We start from the raw sequence: 15,278 nt of genomic DNA on the forward strand, positions 1-15,278 counted from the left end.
ACACACCACAACACATCATAACACACCACAACACACCACAACACACCACAACACATCATAACACACCACAACACACCACAACACATCATAACACACCACAACACACCACAACACACCACAACACATCATAACACACCACAACACACCACAACACACCACAACACATCATAACACACCACAACACACCACAACACACCACAACACACCACAACACATCATAACACACCACAACACACCACAACACACCACAACACATCATAACACACCACAACACACCATAACACACCACAACACACCACAACACACCACAACACATCATAACACACCACAACACACCACAACATACCACAACACACCACAACACATCATAACACACCACAACACATCATAACACACCACAATGCTCGAAAAACACACAACACCGGGAGCAGGCATATAAACAACGTGCACAAGTCCTATTTAAAGTAGTTTAATTTACTATTTAAAGTAGTTTAATTTACTATTTAAAGTAGTTTTTCTCAGATTTGACTGGATGCCAAGTGCCTCCACCTATATCAGGAGATCATAACAACATGACCGTTCTGAAGCTGCTGTACGTTGTCCTGTGACTTCCTCTTCCTCTCTGTTTACATCTGTCCGTTGTCCTGTGACTTCCTCTTCCTCTCTGTTTACATCTGTCCGTTGTCCTGTGACTTCCTCTTCCTCTCTGTTTACATCTGTACGTTGTCCTGTCATGTCCTCTTCCTCTCTGTTTACATCTGTAAGCTGTCCTGTCACTTCCTCTTCACCTCTGTTTACATCTGTACGTTGTCCTGTCACTTCCTCTTCCTCTCTGTTTACATCTGTATGTTGTCCTGTCACTTCCTCTAGGTTTACATCTGTACGTTGTCCTGTCACTTCCTCTTCCTCTCTGTTTACATCTGTATGTTGTCCTGTCACTTCCTCTCTGTTTACATCTGTACGTTGTCCTGTCACTTCCTCTCTGTTTACATCTGTACGTTGTCCTGTCACTTCCTCTTCCTCTCTGTTTACATCTGTACGTTGTCCTGTCACTTCCTCTTCCTCTCTGTTTACATCTGTACGTTGTCCTGTCACTTCCTCTCTGTTTACATCTGTACGTTGTCCTGTCACTTCCTCTTCCTCTCTGTTTACATCTGTATGTTGTCCTGTCACTTCCTCTCTGTTTACATCTGTACGTTGTCCTGTCACTTCCTCTTTCTCTAGGTTTACATCTGTACGTTGCCCTGTCACTTCCTCTTCCTCTCTGTTTGCCTACTGTTGCCTCAGTGAATATCAATATATAGTATGTTTAGTGTCTGTCTCAGTCCTACATGATATTGTCCTGTATAGTATTGCAGTGGAAGAGAGAGGAGAGAGGGGGAAAGGGGGGTAGAGAGAAAGAGAGGAGAGAGGGGTTAAGGGGGTAGGGAGAAAGAGAGGAGAGGGAGGGAAAGGTGGGTAGGGAGAAAGAGAGGAGAGAGGTGGAAAGGTGCTAGGGAGAAAGAGAGGAGAGAGGTGGAAAGGTGCTAGGGAGAAAGAGGGGAGAGAGGTGGAAAGGGGGGTAGGGAGAAAGAGAGGAGAAAGGGGGGTAGAGAGAAAGACGGGAGATAGGTGGAAAGGGGGTAGGGAGAAAGAGGGGAGAGAGGTGGAAGGGGGGGTAGGAGAAAGAGGGGAGAGGGTAGGGAGAGACAGGAGGAGCATATAAACAGTCCCTACCTTGGATGGCTGTAGTTCTGCTACTGTGTTCTTATCAGCATTCTAATGTGTTCTATCTGTCCCATCCTCTTTCTCGCCCTCTCTCTCCCTCAAGTGTATGTGACCTCTCCCCTCTGACCTTTGACCTCCGTCTTACTGTGACCCCCCAGCATGGCCCTGGAGAAGCTGCTAGGCTTTGGGAAGCAGCTGTTGCGTGTCAAGGTTGTGGACTGTAACAGTGAAGATTCCCGTCTGTCCCGATGTCTCAACACCTTCGACCTGGTGGCTTTGGGGGTGGGCAGTACTCTGGGAGCTGGGGTCTACGTCCTGGCTGGGGCCGTGGCCAGAGAGAATGCAGGTAATGTACTGTAGTATAGTAGTAGTAGTAGTAGTAATAGGAGTTTTAGTAGTTGTAATAGTAGTTGTAGTAGTAGTTGTAGTAGTGGTAGTAGTGCTAGTAGTACTAGTAGTAGCAAAATAGTTGTAGTAGTAGTAGTGTAGTTTTATAGTAGTAGTACTGTAGTAGTAGTATAGTGTACTATAATAGTAGTAGTAGTAGCAGTAGTAGTAGTAGTAGTAGTAGTAGTACTGTAGAAGTGGTAGTAGTAGTTTAATAGTAGTAGTATAGTAGTACTAGTATAGCAGTAGTATAATACTAGTAGTATAGTGGTAGTATAATAGTAGTAGTATAGTAGTCATAGTATAGTAGTAGTACAATAGCAGTAGTATAATAGTAGTATAATAGTAGTAGTATAATAGCAGTAGTGTAATAGTAGGATAATAGTAGTAGTATAGTAGTAGTATAATAGTAGTAGTATCGTATTAGTGTAGAGTAGTATAGTGGTAGTGTAATTGTAGTAGCGGAGAGTAGTATAACGGGAGTATAGTAGTAGTAGTGTAGTAGTTTAGAGTAGTATAGTGGTAGTATAATAGTAGTAGTATAGTAGTCATAGTATAGTAGTAGTACAATAGCAGTAGTATAAACGTAGTATAAACGTAGTAGTATAGCAGTAGTATGGTGGTAGTATAATAGTAGTAGTATAGTAGTAGTATAATAGTAGTAGTATCGTATTAGTGTAGAGTAGTATAGTGGTAGTGTAATTGTAGTAGCGGAGAGAAAGTATAACGGTAGTATAGTAGTAGTACTGTAGTAGTTAAGAGTAGTATAGTGGTAGTATAATAGTATTAGTACTGTAGTAGTGTAGAGTAGTATAGTGGTAGTATAATAGTAGTAGTGCTGCAGTAGTGTGGAGTAATATAGTAGTAGTATAGTAGTAGTATAGTAGTAGTATAGTAGTAAAATCGTAGTAGTATAGTAGTATAGTAGTAGTATAATAGTAGTAGTATAGTAGTATAGTGGTAATATAATAGTAGTATACCTTGTTACGGGTAACAATCCTTCATTGAAGGCTTATATTATGATGTGTATTATTTGTCAATTGTGGGAATAAATGAAGATAATCAAGATTTGTATTTTTTAAGATGGAGTACAACAGAGGTGAAGTAAGACAAAACATCACGACAAGAGACAACACAACACTACATAAAGAGAGACCTAAGACAACAACATAGAGTAATTGGAAAGATTTGTGTTCTATTAATAATGTAAAATGATCATCTGTAGAGAAAGACTCATGTGAAAATACAGAGGAACCTCTTGATGCAATTAAAATCTTTAAGTCCTGGAAAACTCCAGGGCTGGATGTCATAGCAGTTGATCAAACCTTTTTTAATGTACTCATGTTTTAACCACTTCTATAAAATGGCAGACTATCAGATACTCAGCAAGAAGAACAGTAACAGGACCCGGGTGGTAAATATAAAGATCCAGTCCATTTAAAAAAAACTGGGGACCCCTTACACATCAGTGTAGTGATGCAAATATTCTTGCAAAATGTAGAAAACATTGAATTAAAAAGGTATTGTCAGATATTATTTACCTTATCCTTATCAGACAGTTTTTTTTTACATGGACGATACATTGGAGATAATATAAGTGGGGCGGTAGATGAGTGGTTAGAGCATTGGGCCAGTAATCAGCAGGTAGACTAGTGGTTAGAGCGTTGGGCCAGTAATCAGCAGGTAGACTAGTGGTTAGAGCGTTGGGCCAGTAACCAGCAGGTAGACTAATGGGTAGAGCATTGGACTAGTAACCAGCAGGTAGCCTAGTGGTTAGGACAAACCTAGTGGTTTGGAGAATCTCTTACACAATGGGGTAAAGTTATGTATAGTAACCACAAAATGTGTCAAATAGTGGCTAAGTCTCAGAATGTATTAAACTGTCAAGAGGAGTAAAAACAAGGTTGTTCACTTTTAGCATATTTATTTACCATGGCCATCAAAATGTTAACTGTTAAATTAGATCCAACAGTAGCATCAATGGGCTTAAAAACAAAGGTGTTGACGATTGATGTTTTCCCTTAAATCCTCAATTTGGATCCCTCCACAGCCACATACAGGATCTAGATAATTTTTCTAACCTCTCTGGATTACAACCCAAAGTATATATTACTTATATATATCAGTATATATTGTACCATATTACATATTGATTCACATAAAAATATAAGTGGACAAACTCAGTATTCATATCCAAAAATAAATGAAATAATCTCACTACAATATATTTTAATAGAAAGTTAGCCAAATTAGATCAAATCTTGCTACCGTGGAAAGGACAACACCTGTCTATTTGTGGAGAAAAATCACCCTGATTAATTCTATAGTCATGTCACAGTTAACCTATTTACGTATGGCCCAGCCTACAGCCTACGATTAGTTTTAATAATAATGAGCAAAGAATATTCCACTTTATTTGGAACAGCAAGCCAGACAAAATTAAACAGGCCTATTTATATAGTGAATACGAATTCGGAGGGCAGAAATGATTAAATATTAAAGCATTGGACCTCTCACTAAAGGCTTCAGTCTTACAAAAAAATATTCTTTAATCCGACTGGTTCTGTAGCAGATTAGTAAGAATGGCTTACCCCATGTTTTCCCTTTATTCAGATAACAACCTCTCACTTTGAGTTATTTTTAAATAAAAACATCTCCAAAATATCACAATTTTTAAAACAAGCAATAGAAAGTTGGTTGCAATTTCAGTTTAATCTACCAGAAAAGACAGAACAAATATTACCACAAATATTGTGGTTCAACTCAAATATACTAGTTGATAAAAATTAAAAACGTATTGTATAATGTATAAATATGTAAAGGATATAACCAATAGGAATGGTGGACTTATGTCACACAAGCAGCTAACAAAAATATATGGAAATATCTGCTCTATCCAAAAGTAAAACCAACTGATCGCAGAATTACAGGCAAGTGGGAGTAGGTAAGGAACTTGTCTGTCGGCATTAAAGAGCAAAATTGGCTAAAGAAAATTGTGATAAATAAAAAAGTATACCAGTTAAATTTAAGGACCCAAAAACAGCTGTTCCATACAGGTTGACAGTTGGTCCATACAGGTTGACAGCTGGTCCATACACATTGACAGCTGGTCCATACAGCTGGTCCATACAGGTTGACAGCTGTTACATACAGGTTGACAGCTGTTCCATACAGATTGACAGCTGTTCCATACAGATTGACAGCTGGTCCATACAGGTTGACAGCTGGTCCATACAGGTTGACGACTGTGCCATACAGGTTGACGACTGTGCCATACAAGGGTTTTCTATATTTCTAAATTTTTCTACATTGTAGAATAATGGTGAAGACATCAAAAGTATAAAATAACACATATGGAATCATGTAGTAACCAAAAAAGAAAAACTGTGGAATGAGTAGGTGTGTCCAAACTTCTCTATATGGGGGATACAACCTTTCCAGCTCTGCCTATTTTGTTGTGAAGAGACAGAATCATTAGATCATTTGTTTTGTTACCGTCCTTATGTAGCTAGTTTTTGGATCGATGTTCATGAATGGCTGAAGATTTGTAATATTTACCTGGAGCTAACTCTGCAGACAGCACTTCTGGGTGATCTGGAAGGTCAATAATATAATAATACACTTTCTAAATGTAATATTTACCTGGAGCTAACTCTGCAGACAGCACTACTGGGTGATCTGGAAAGTCAATAATATAATAATACACTTTCTAAATGAAATATAGTTTTTGATATCTGAAGAAACTATTAGAATAGAAATGTTCAGAACTTGTGTGAAACATCACAGCACAGTGGAAAAATACATGACAGCTAGAGATAGATGGGAGGGGCTGAGGGTTAGCTGTAGAGTTAGTAGTAGTAGTGGTAGTATGGTTTATTGTAGTAGTAGTAGTACTGTATTAGTATAGTAGTAGTAGTAGTAGTAGTAGTAGTAGTAATAGTAGTAGTAGTAGTAGTAGTAGTAGTAGTGGTATAGTGTTGTATAGTAGTAGTAGTAGTAGTAGTATGGTTTATTGTAGCAGTAGTAGTAGTACTGTATTAGTATAGTAGTAGTAGTACTAATCGTAGTAGTTTAAGTAGTAGTGGTATAGTGTTGTAAAGTAGTAGTAATACCCTATTAGCATAGCAGTAGTAGTAGTGTAGTATAGTAACAGTAGTAGTAGTGGTAGTATGGTTTATTGTAGTAGTAGTAGTACTGTATTAGTATAGTAGTAGTAGTAGTAGTAGTAGTAGTAGTAGTAGTAGTAGTAGTAGTAGTAGTAGTAGTGGTATAGTGTTGTATAGTAGTAGTAGTAGTAGTAGTAGTAGTAATAGTAGTAGTAGTAGTAGTAGTAGTAGTAGTGGTATAGTGTTGTATAGTAGTAGTAGTAGTAGTAGTATGGTTTATTGTAGCAGTAGTAGTAGTAGTAGTAGTACTGTATTAGTATAGTAGTAGTAGTAGTAGTACTAATCATAGTAGTTTAAGTAGTAGTGGTATAGTGTTGTAAAGTAGTAGTAATACCATATTAGCATAGCAGTAGTAGTAGTAGTAGTAGTAGTAGTAGTGTAGTATAGTAACAGTAGTAGTAGTGGTAGTGTGTTTTAGTATAGTAGTAGTAGTAGTAGTAGTAGTGTAGTATAGAAACAGTGTGGTAGTGTTATAGTGTTGTATAGTAGTAATAATAATGTATTAGTATAGCAGTAGTAGTAGTAGTAGTAGTAGTAGTGTAGTATAGTAACAGTAGTGGTAGTGGTAGTGGTAGTGTGGTTTAGTATTGTAGTAGTAGTAGTAGTGTGGTTTAGTATAGTAGTAGTAGTAGTAGTAGTAGTAGTAGTAGTGGTAGTGTGGTTTAGTATAGTAGTAGAAGTAGTAGTTGTAGTGGTAGCAGTACTGTATTAATATAGTCGTAGTATAGTATTAGTATAGTGGTATTATAGTAGTAGTAGTACCGCATTAGTGTAGTAGTAGTAGTGGTAGCAGTACTGTATTAATATAGTAGTAGTATAGTAGTATTATAGTAGTAGTACCGCATTGGTGTAGTAGTAGTAGTAGTAGTAGTAGTAGTGGTAGCAGTACTGCATTAACATAGTAGTAGTATAGTAGCAGTATAGTAGTCGTAGTACCGCATTAGTGTAGTAGTAGTAGTAGTAGTAGTAGTAGTAGTAGTAGTAGTAGTGGTAGCAGTACTGTATTAATATAGTAGTAGTATAGTAGTAGTAGTAGTATAAAAGTATTATAGGAGTAGTAGTACCGAATTAATGTATACTTCCGGCGCCGACAGAGATGGCCGCCTCGCTTCGCGTTCCTAGGAAACTATGCAGTATTTAGTTTTTTTACGTTTTATTTCTTACATTAGTACCCCAGGTCATCTTATGTTTCATTACATACAGTCTAGAAGAACTACTGAATATAAGATCAGTGTCAACTCACCATCAGTACGACCAAGAATATGATTTTCACGAAGCGGATCCTGTGTTCTGCCTTTCAACCAGGACAACGGAGTGGATCCTATGCGGCGACCCAAAAAAAACAGACTCCGTAAAAGAGGGAAACGAGGCGGTCTCCTGGTCAGACTCCGGAGACGGGCACATCGTGCACCACTCCCTAGCATTCTTCTCGCCAATGTCCAGTCTCTTGACAACAAGGTTGATGAAATCCTTGCTTCCATCACGTGGACTGGGAGATGTTTCGTATTGTGTCAGATAACAACATTGACGAATAAGCTGATTCGGTGTGCAGGTTCATTAGAACTTGCGTTGAAGATGTCATTCCCATAGCAACGATTAAAACATTACCTAACCAGAAACCGTGGATTGATGGCAGCATTCGCGTGAAACTGAAAGCACGAACCACTGCTTTTAATCAGGGCAAGGTGACTGGTAACATGACCGAATACAAACAGTGCAGCTATTCCCTCCGCAAGGCTATCAAACAAGCTAAGCGCCAGTACAGAGACAAAGTAGAATCTCAATTCAATGGCTCAGACACAAGAGGTATGTGGCAGGGTCTACAGTCAATCACGGACTACAAGAAGGAAATAAGCCCAGTCACGGACCAGGATGTCTTGCTCACAGGCAGACTAAATAACTTTTTTGCCCGCTTTGAGGACAATACAGTGCCACTGACACGGCCTGCAACGAAAACATGCGGACTCTCCTTCACTGCAGCCGAGGTGAGTAAGACATTTAAACGTGTTAACCATCGCAAGGCTGCAGGCCAAGACGGCATCCCCAGCCGCGCCCTTAGAGCATGCGCAGACCAGCTGGCCGGTGTGTTTACGGACATATTCAATCAATCCCTATACCAGTCTGCTGTTCCCACATGCTTCAAGAGGGCCACCATTGTTCCTGTTCCCAAGAAAGCTAAGGTAACTGAGCTAAACGACTACCGCCCCGTAGCACTCACTTCCGTCATCATGAAGTGCTTTGAGAGACTAGTCAAGGACCATATCACCTCCACCCTACCGGTCACCCTAGACCCACTCCAATTTGCTTACCGCCCAAATAGGTCCACAGACGATGCAATCTCAACCACACTGCACACTGCCCTAACCCATCTGGACAAGAGGAATACCTATGTGAGAATGCTGTTCATCGACTACAGCTCGGCATTCAACACCATAGTACCCTCCAAGCTCGTCATCAAGCTCGAGACCCTGGGTCTCGACCCCGCCCTGTGCAACTGGGTACTGGACTTCCTGACGGGCCGCCCCCAGGTGGTGAGGGTAGGCAACAACATCTCCACCCCGCTGATCCTCAACAAGGGGGCCCCACAAGGGTGTGTTCTGAGCCCTCTCCTGTACTCCCTGTTCACCCACGACTGCGTGGCCACGCACGCCTCCAACTCAATCATCAAGTTTGCGGACGACACAACAGTGGTAGGCTTGATTACCAACAACGACGAGACGGCCTACAGAGAGGAGGTGAGGGCCCTCGGAGTGTGGTGTCAGGAAAATAACCTCACACTCAACATCAACAAAACTAAGGAGATGATTGTGGACTTCAGGAAACAGCAGAGGGAACACCCCCATATCCACATCGATGGAACAGTAGTGGAGAGGGTAGCAAGTTTTAAGTTCCTCGGCATACACATCACAGACAAACTGAATTGGTCCACTCACACAGACAGCATCGTGAAGAAGGCGCAGCAGCGCCTCTTCAACCTCAGGAGGCTGAAGAAATTTGGCTTGTCACCAAAAGCACTCACAAACTTCTACAGATGCACAATCGAGAGCATCCTGGCGGGCTGCATCACCGCCTGGTATGGCAACTGCTCCGCCCACAACCGTAAGGCTCTCCAGAGGGTAGTGAGGTCTGCACAACGCATCACCGGGGGCAAACTACCTGCCCTCCAGGACACCTACACCACCCGATGTTACAGGAAGGCCATAAAGATCATCAAGGACAACAACCACCCGAGCCACTGCCTGTTCACCCCGATATCATCCAGAAGGCGAGGTCAGTACAGGTGCATCAAAGCTGGGGCCGAGTGACTGAAAAACAGCTTCTATCTCAAGGCCATCAGACTGTTAAACAGCCACCACTAACATTGAGTGGCTGCTGCCAACACACTGACACTGACACTGACTCAACTCCAGCCACTTTAATAATGGGAATTGATGGGAAATGATGTAAAATATATCACTAGCCACTTTAAACAATGCTACCTAATATAATGTTACATACCCTACATTATTAATCTCATATGCATACGTATATACTGTACTCTATATCATCTACTGCATCCTTATGTAATACATGTATCACTAGCCACTTTAACTATGCCACTTTGTTTACATACTCATCTCATATGTATATACTGTACTCAATACCATCTACTGTATCTTGCCTATGCTGCTCTGTACCATCACTCATTCATATATCTTTATGTACATATTCTTTATCCCCTTACACTGTGTATAAGACAGTAGTTTTGAAATTGTTAGTTAGATTACTTGTTGGTTATTACTGCATTGTTGGAACTAGAAGCACAAGCATTTCGCTACACTCGCATTAACATCTGCTAACCATGTGTATGTGACAAATAAAATTTGATTTGATTTGATTTGATTCAGAAGTGGTAGTAGTGGTAGTGTGATTTAGTATAGTAGTAGTTGTGGTAGTAGTACGGTATTAATATAGTAGCAGTATTATAGTAGTAGTAGTACCGCATTAGTCTTGTAGTAGTAGTATAGTGTAGTATAGTAGAAGTAGTACTGCATTAGTATAGTAATAGTATTATAGTGTAGCATAGTAGTAGTAGTGATGTATTAGTATAGTGGTAGTACTGGTGGTAGTATAGTGTAGTATAGCAGTAAAGTAGTACTGTATTAGTATAATATTAGTTTTGTAGTACTATTTTGGTGGTGGGCGGTTCTCTGGGAGTGATTTAAGTCCTGGCTGGAGCCGTGGCCAGAGAAAATGGAGGTAATGCACGGTAGTAGTATATTAGTAATATAGTAGTAATACATTAGTAATATAGTAGTAATATAGTAATAATATAGTAGTAATATAGTAGTAATATAGTGGTAATATATTAATAATATATTAGTAATATAGTAGTAATATAGTAGTAATATATTAGTAATATAGTAGTAATATAGTAGTAATATAGTAGTAATATATTAGTAATATATTAGTAATATAGTAGTAATATAGTAGTAATATAGTAGTAATATAGTAGTAATATATTAGTAATATAATAGTAATATAGTAGTAATATAGTGGTAATATATGAGTAATATAGTAGTAATATATTAGTAATATAGTAGTAATATAGTAGTAATATAGTAGTAATATAGTAGTAATATAGTAGTAATATATTAGTAATATAGTAGTAATATAGTAGTAATATATTAGTAATATATTAGTAATATATTAGTAATATATTAGTAATATAGTAGTAATATATTAGCAATATAGTGGTCATATAGTGGTAATATAGTGGTAATATATTAGTAATATAGTGGTAATATAGTAGTAATATAGTGGTAATATGGTAGTAATATATTAGTAATATATTAGTAATATAGTAGTAATATATTAGTAATATAGTAGTAATATATTAGTAATATAGTAGTAATATATTAGTAATATAGTAGTAATATAGTAGTAATATATTAGTAATATATTAGTAATATAGTAGTAATATAGTAGTAATATAGTAGTAATATAGTAGTAATATATTAGTAATATAGTAGTAATATAGTAGTAATATAGTGGTAATATATTAGTAATATAGTAGTAATATATTAGTAATATAGTAGTAATATAGTAGTAATATAGTAGTAATATAGTAGTAATATAGTAGTAATATATTAGTAATATAGTAGTAATATAGTAGTAATATAGTAGTAATATATTAGTAATATAGTAGTAATATAGTAGTAATATAGTGGTAATATAGTGGTCATATAGTGGTAATATAGTGGTAATATATTAGTAATATATTAGTAATATAGTAGTAATATATTAGTAATATAGTGGTCATATAGTGGTAATATAGTGGTAATATATTAGTAATAGAGTAGTAATATAGTAGTAATATAGTAGTAATATAGTAGTAATATATTAGTAATATATTAGTAATATAGTAGTAATATATTAGTAATATAGTAGTAATATATTAGTAATATAGTGGTCATATAGTGGTAATATAGTGGTCATATAGTGGTAATATAGTGGTCATATAGTGGTAATATAGTGGTAATATATTAGTAATAGAGTAGTAATATATTAGTAATATAGTAGTAATATATTAGTAATATAGTGGTAATATATTAGTAATATAGTGGTAATACGTGGGGGTATTACTCTGGAAGCTGAAGTATATTTACTGGATTTGACTAAATCTGATGATCATCCCAACCCTCTCCCTGTCCCCAGGTCCTGCCATTGTCCTATCCTTCTTCATCGCAGCGCTGGCCTCTGTGATGGCTGGTCTGTGTTATGCTGAGTTTGGGGCCCGCGTCCCCAAGACGGGCTCAGCCTACCTGTACAGCTACGTCACAGTGGGAGAACTCTGGGCCTTCATCACGGGATGGAACCTCATCCTCTCTTACGTTATCGGTGAGACAGGCAGACATTGGTATTATTAAAAGGTAGACTAAGCAAGATGCACAATGTAAACACAACGCGGATTAATTTCCACAACAACTAAGAGTGTTGAAGAGCGAGGCTAAACTTGACCTCTGTTTTCGGCCCGTCCCGTAGCAGCATGTAGCGCACCACAGACACCGTATGAAGGAATGTGGAAGTCTTGCATCAAGCTGATCTCAATATCTGTGGTGTTTTGTGTCCGTCTACCTTTATTTTAACCAGAATTGAAAATGTTTATCAGCTACAAGCTGGGCGATGAAACTCAAATCGAATAAAAATTTTCAAATCAAATGTATTTATAAAGCCCTTCGTACATCAGCTGATATCTCAAAGTGCTGTACAGAAACCCAGCCTACAACCCCAAACCGCAAGCAATGCAGGTGTAGAAGCACGGTGGCTAGGAAAAACTCCCTAGAAAGGCCAAAACCTAGGAAGAAACCTAGAGAGGAACCAGGCGATGTGGGGTGGCCAGTCCTCTTCTGGCTGTGCCGAGATTATAACAGAACATGGCCAAGATGTTCAAATGTTCATAGATGACCAGCATGGTCAAATAATAATAATCACAGGCAGAACAGTTGAAACTGGAGCAGCAGCACGGCTAGGTGGACTGGGGACAGCAAGGAGTCATCATGTCAGGTAGTCCTGAGGCATGGTCCTAGGGCTCAGGTCCTCCGAGAGAGAGAAAATAGAGATAATTAGAGAGAGCATACTTAAATTCACACAGGACACCGGATAGGACAGGAGAAACTGAAGAATACTCTGAGTGTACAAAGCATTAAGAACATCTTCCTAATATATTCGTCGGGGCATGGACTCTACAATGTGTGGAAAGCCTTCCACAGAGATACTGGCCCATGTTGACTCCAATGCTTCCCACAGTTGTGTCAAGTTGGCTGGATGTCATTTGGCTGGTGGATACACACAGGGAACTGTTGAACATGAAACGCCCAGCAGAGTTGTAGTTCCTGACACAAACCGGTGCACCTGGCACCTTCTACCATACCCTGTTCAAAGGCCCTTTTATAGTCTTGCCCAGTCACCCTATGAATGGCACACATACACAATCCATGTTTAAACTCTATCAAGACTTTACAATCCTTCTTTAACCCGTCTCCTCCCTTTCATCTACACTGATTTAAGGGGATTTATCAATAAGGGATCCTAGATTTCACCTGGATTCACCTGGTCAGTCTATGTCATGGTGCTCCTAATCCTTTGTATACTCAGTGTAAAGACAGAGCTTTTATTGTTAGATCACTAACTTGCTTCATATGTGGTGAGAGTTAGGTAGAGAGTTGGGTAGAGAGTTGGTTAGAGAGTTGGGTAGAGAGTTGGGTAGAGAGTTGGGTAGAGAGTTGGGTAGAGAGTTGGTTAGAGAGTTGGGTAGAGAGTTGGGTAGAGAGTTGGGTAGAGAGTTGGGTAGAGAGTTGGTTAGAGAGTTGGGTAGAGAGTTGGGTAGAGTGTTGGTAGTGTGTTGGGTAGAGAGTTGGGTAGAGTGTTGGTAGTGTGTTGGGTAGAGAGTTGGGTAGAGAGTTGGATAGAGTGTTGGGTAGAGAGTTGGATAGAGTGTTGGGTAGAGAGTTGGGTAGTGTGTTGGGTAGAGAGTTGGGTAGAGAGTTGGGTAGAGAGTTGGTTAGAGAGTTGGGTAGAGAGTTGGGTAGAGAGTTGGGTAGAGAGTTGGGTAGAGAGTTGGGTAGAGAGTTGGTTAGAGAGTTGGGTAGAGAGTTGGGTAGAGAGTTGGGTAGAGAGTTGGGTAGAGAGTTGGTTAGAGAGTTGGGTAGAGAGTTGGGTAGAGTGTTGGTAGTGTGTTGGGTAGAGAGTTGGGTAGAGTGTTGGTAGTGTGTTGGGTAGAGAGTTGGGTAGAGAGTTGGATAGAGTGTTGGGTAGAGAGTTGGATAGAGTGTTGGGTAGAGAGTTGGGTAGTGTGTTGGGTAGAGAGTTGGGTAGAGAGTTGGGTAGAGAGTTGTGTAGTGTGTTGGGTAGAGAGTTGGGTAGAGTGTTGGGTAGAGAGTTGGGTAGAGTGTTGGGTAGAGAGTTAGGTAGAGAGTTGGGTAGAGAGTTAGGTAGTTTAGAACGGGCTAGGGGTTGAGTTGGTTCTTTAAATACATTATATATGCAAATGTTTGGTTCATATATTTCACTCTCTTTTCATCTCTCTGTCTCTCCCTCTCTCTGTCTCTCCCTCTATCTGTCTCTGTCTCTGTCTCTCCCTATCTCTGTCTCTGTCTCTCCCTCTCTCTGTCTCTCCCTCTATCTGTCTCTGTCTCTGTCTCTCCCTATCTCTGTCTCTGTCTCTCCCTCTCTCTGTCTCTCCCTCTATCTGTCTCTTCCTCTCTGTCTCTCCCTCTATCTGTCTCTCCGTCTGTCTCTGTCTCTCCCTCTATCTGTCTCTCTGTCTGTCTCTGTCTCTATCTGTCTCTCTGCCTGTCTCTGTATCTCCCTCTATCTGTCTCTCCCTCTATCTGTCTCTCCCTCTGTCTTTCCCTCTATCTGTCTCTCCCTCTGTCTCTCCCTCTATCTGTCTCTCCCTCTATCTGTCTCTCCGTCTGTCTCTGTCTCTCCCTCTATCTGTCTCTCGCTCTATCTGTCTCTGTCTCTCCCTCTATCTGTCTCTCCCTCTCCCTCTGTCTTTCCCTCTGTCTCTTCCTCTGTTTGTCTCTGTCTCTCCCTCTCTGTCTCTCTGTCTGTCTCTGTCTCTCCCTCTATCTGTCTCTCCGTCTGTCTCTGTCTCTCCCTCTATCTGTCTCTCCCTCTATCTGTCTCTCCCTCTATCTCTCTCTGTCTCTGTCTCTGTCTTTCCCTCTGTCTCTCCCTCTGTTTGTCTCTGTCTCTCCCTCTGTCTGTCTCTTCCTCTGTTTGTCTCTGTCTCTCCCTCTGTCTGTCTCTGTCTCTTCCTCTGTTTGTCTCTGTCTCTCCCTCTGTCTGTCTCTGTCTCTGACTCTCCCTCTGTCTGTCTCTGTCTCTTCCTCTGTTTGTCTCTGTCTCTCCCTCTCTGTCTCTCTGTCTGTCTCTGTCTCTCCCTCTATCTGTCTCTCCGTCTGTCTCTCCCTCTATCTGTCTCTCCCTCTATCTCTCTCTGTCTCTGTCTCTGTCTTTCCCTCTGTCTCT

At 39.8% G+C, this 15,278-nt stretch overlaps 1 protein-coding gene across 2 annotated transcripts in view; it reads left to right on the forward strand.

Moving 5' to 3' along the window:
* The window catches only part of LOC109884564 (high affinity cationic amino acid transporter 1), an 83,854-nt gene that overhangs the window by 5,900 nt on the left and 62,676 nt on the right, over positions 1–15,278 (forward strand). Inside the window, exons 2-3 of one of the 2 annotated variants that reach the window (XM_031808164.1) lie at positions 1,811–2,053; positions 11,958–12,140. In XM_031808164.1, coding sequence (XP_031664024.1) covers positions 1,867–2,053; positions 11,958–12,140 — 370 coding nt within the window. In that variant the 5' untranslated portion in view covers positions 1,811–1,866. The remainder of the gene's footprint in view (positions 1–1,810; positions 2,054–11,957; positions 12,141–15,278) is intronic. The other variant, XM_031808165.1, reaches the window with a different exon arrangement.

Source organism: Oncorhynchus kisutch, linkage group LG28 (genome assembly GCF_002021735.2).
Source record: "Oncorhynchus kisutch isolate 150728-3 linkage group LG28, Okis_V2, whole genome shotgun sequence".
NCBI classification, from domain to species: domain Eukaryota; kingdom Metazoa; phylum Chordata; class Actinopteri; order Salmoniformes; family Salmonidae; genus Oncorhynchus; species Oncorhynchus kisutch.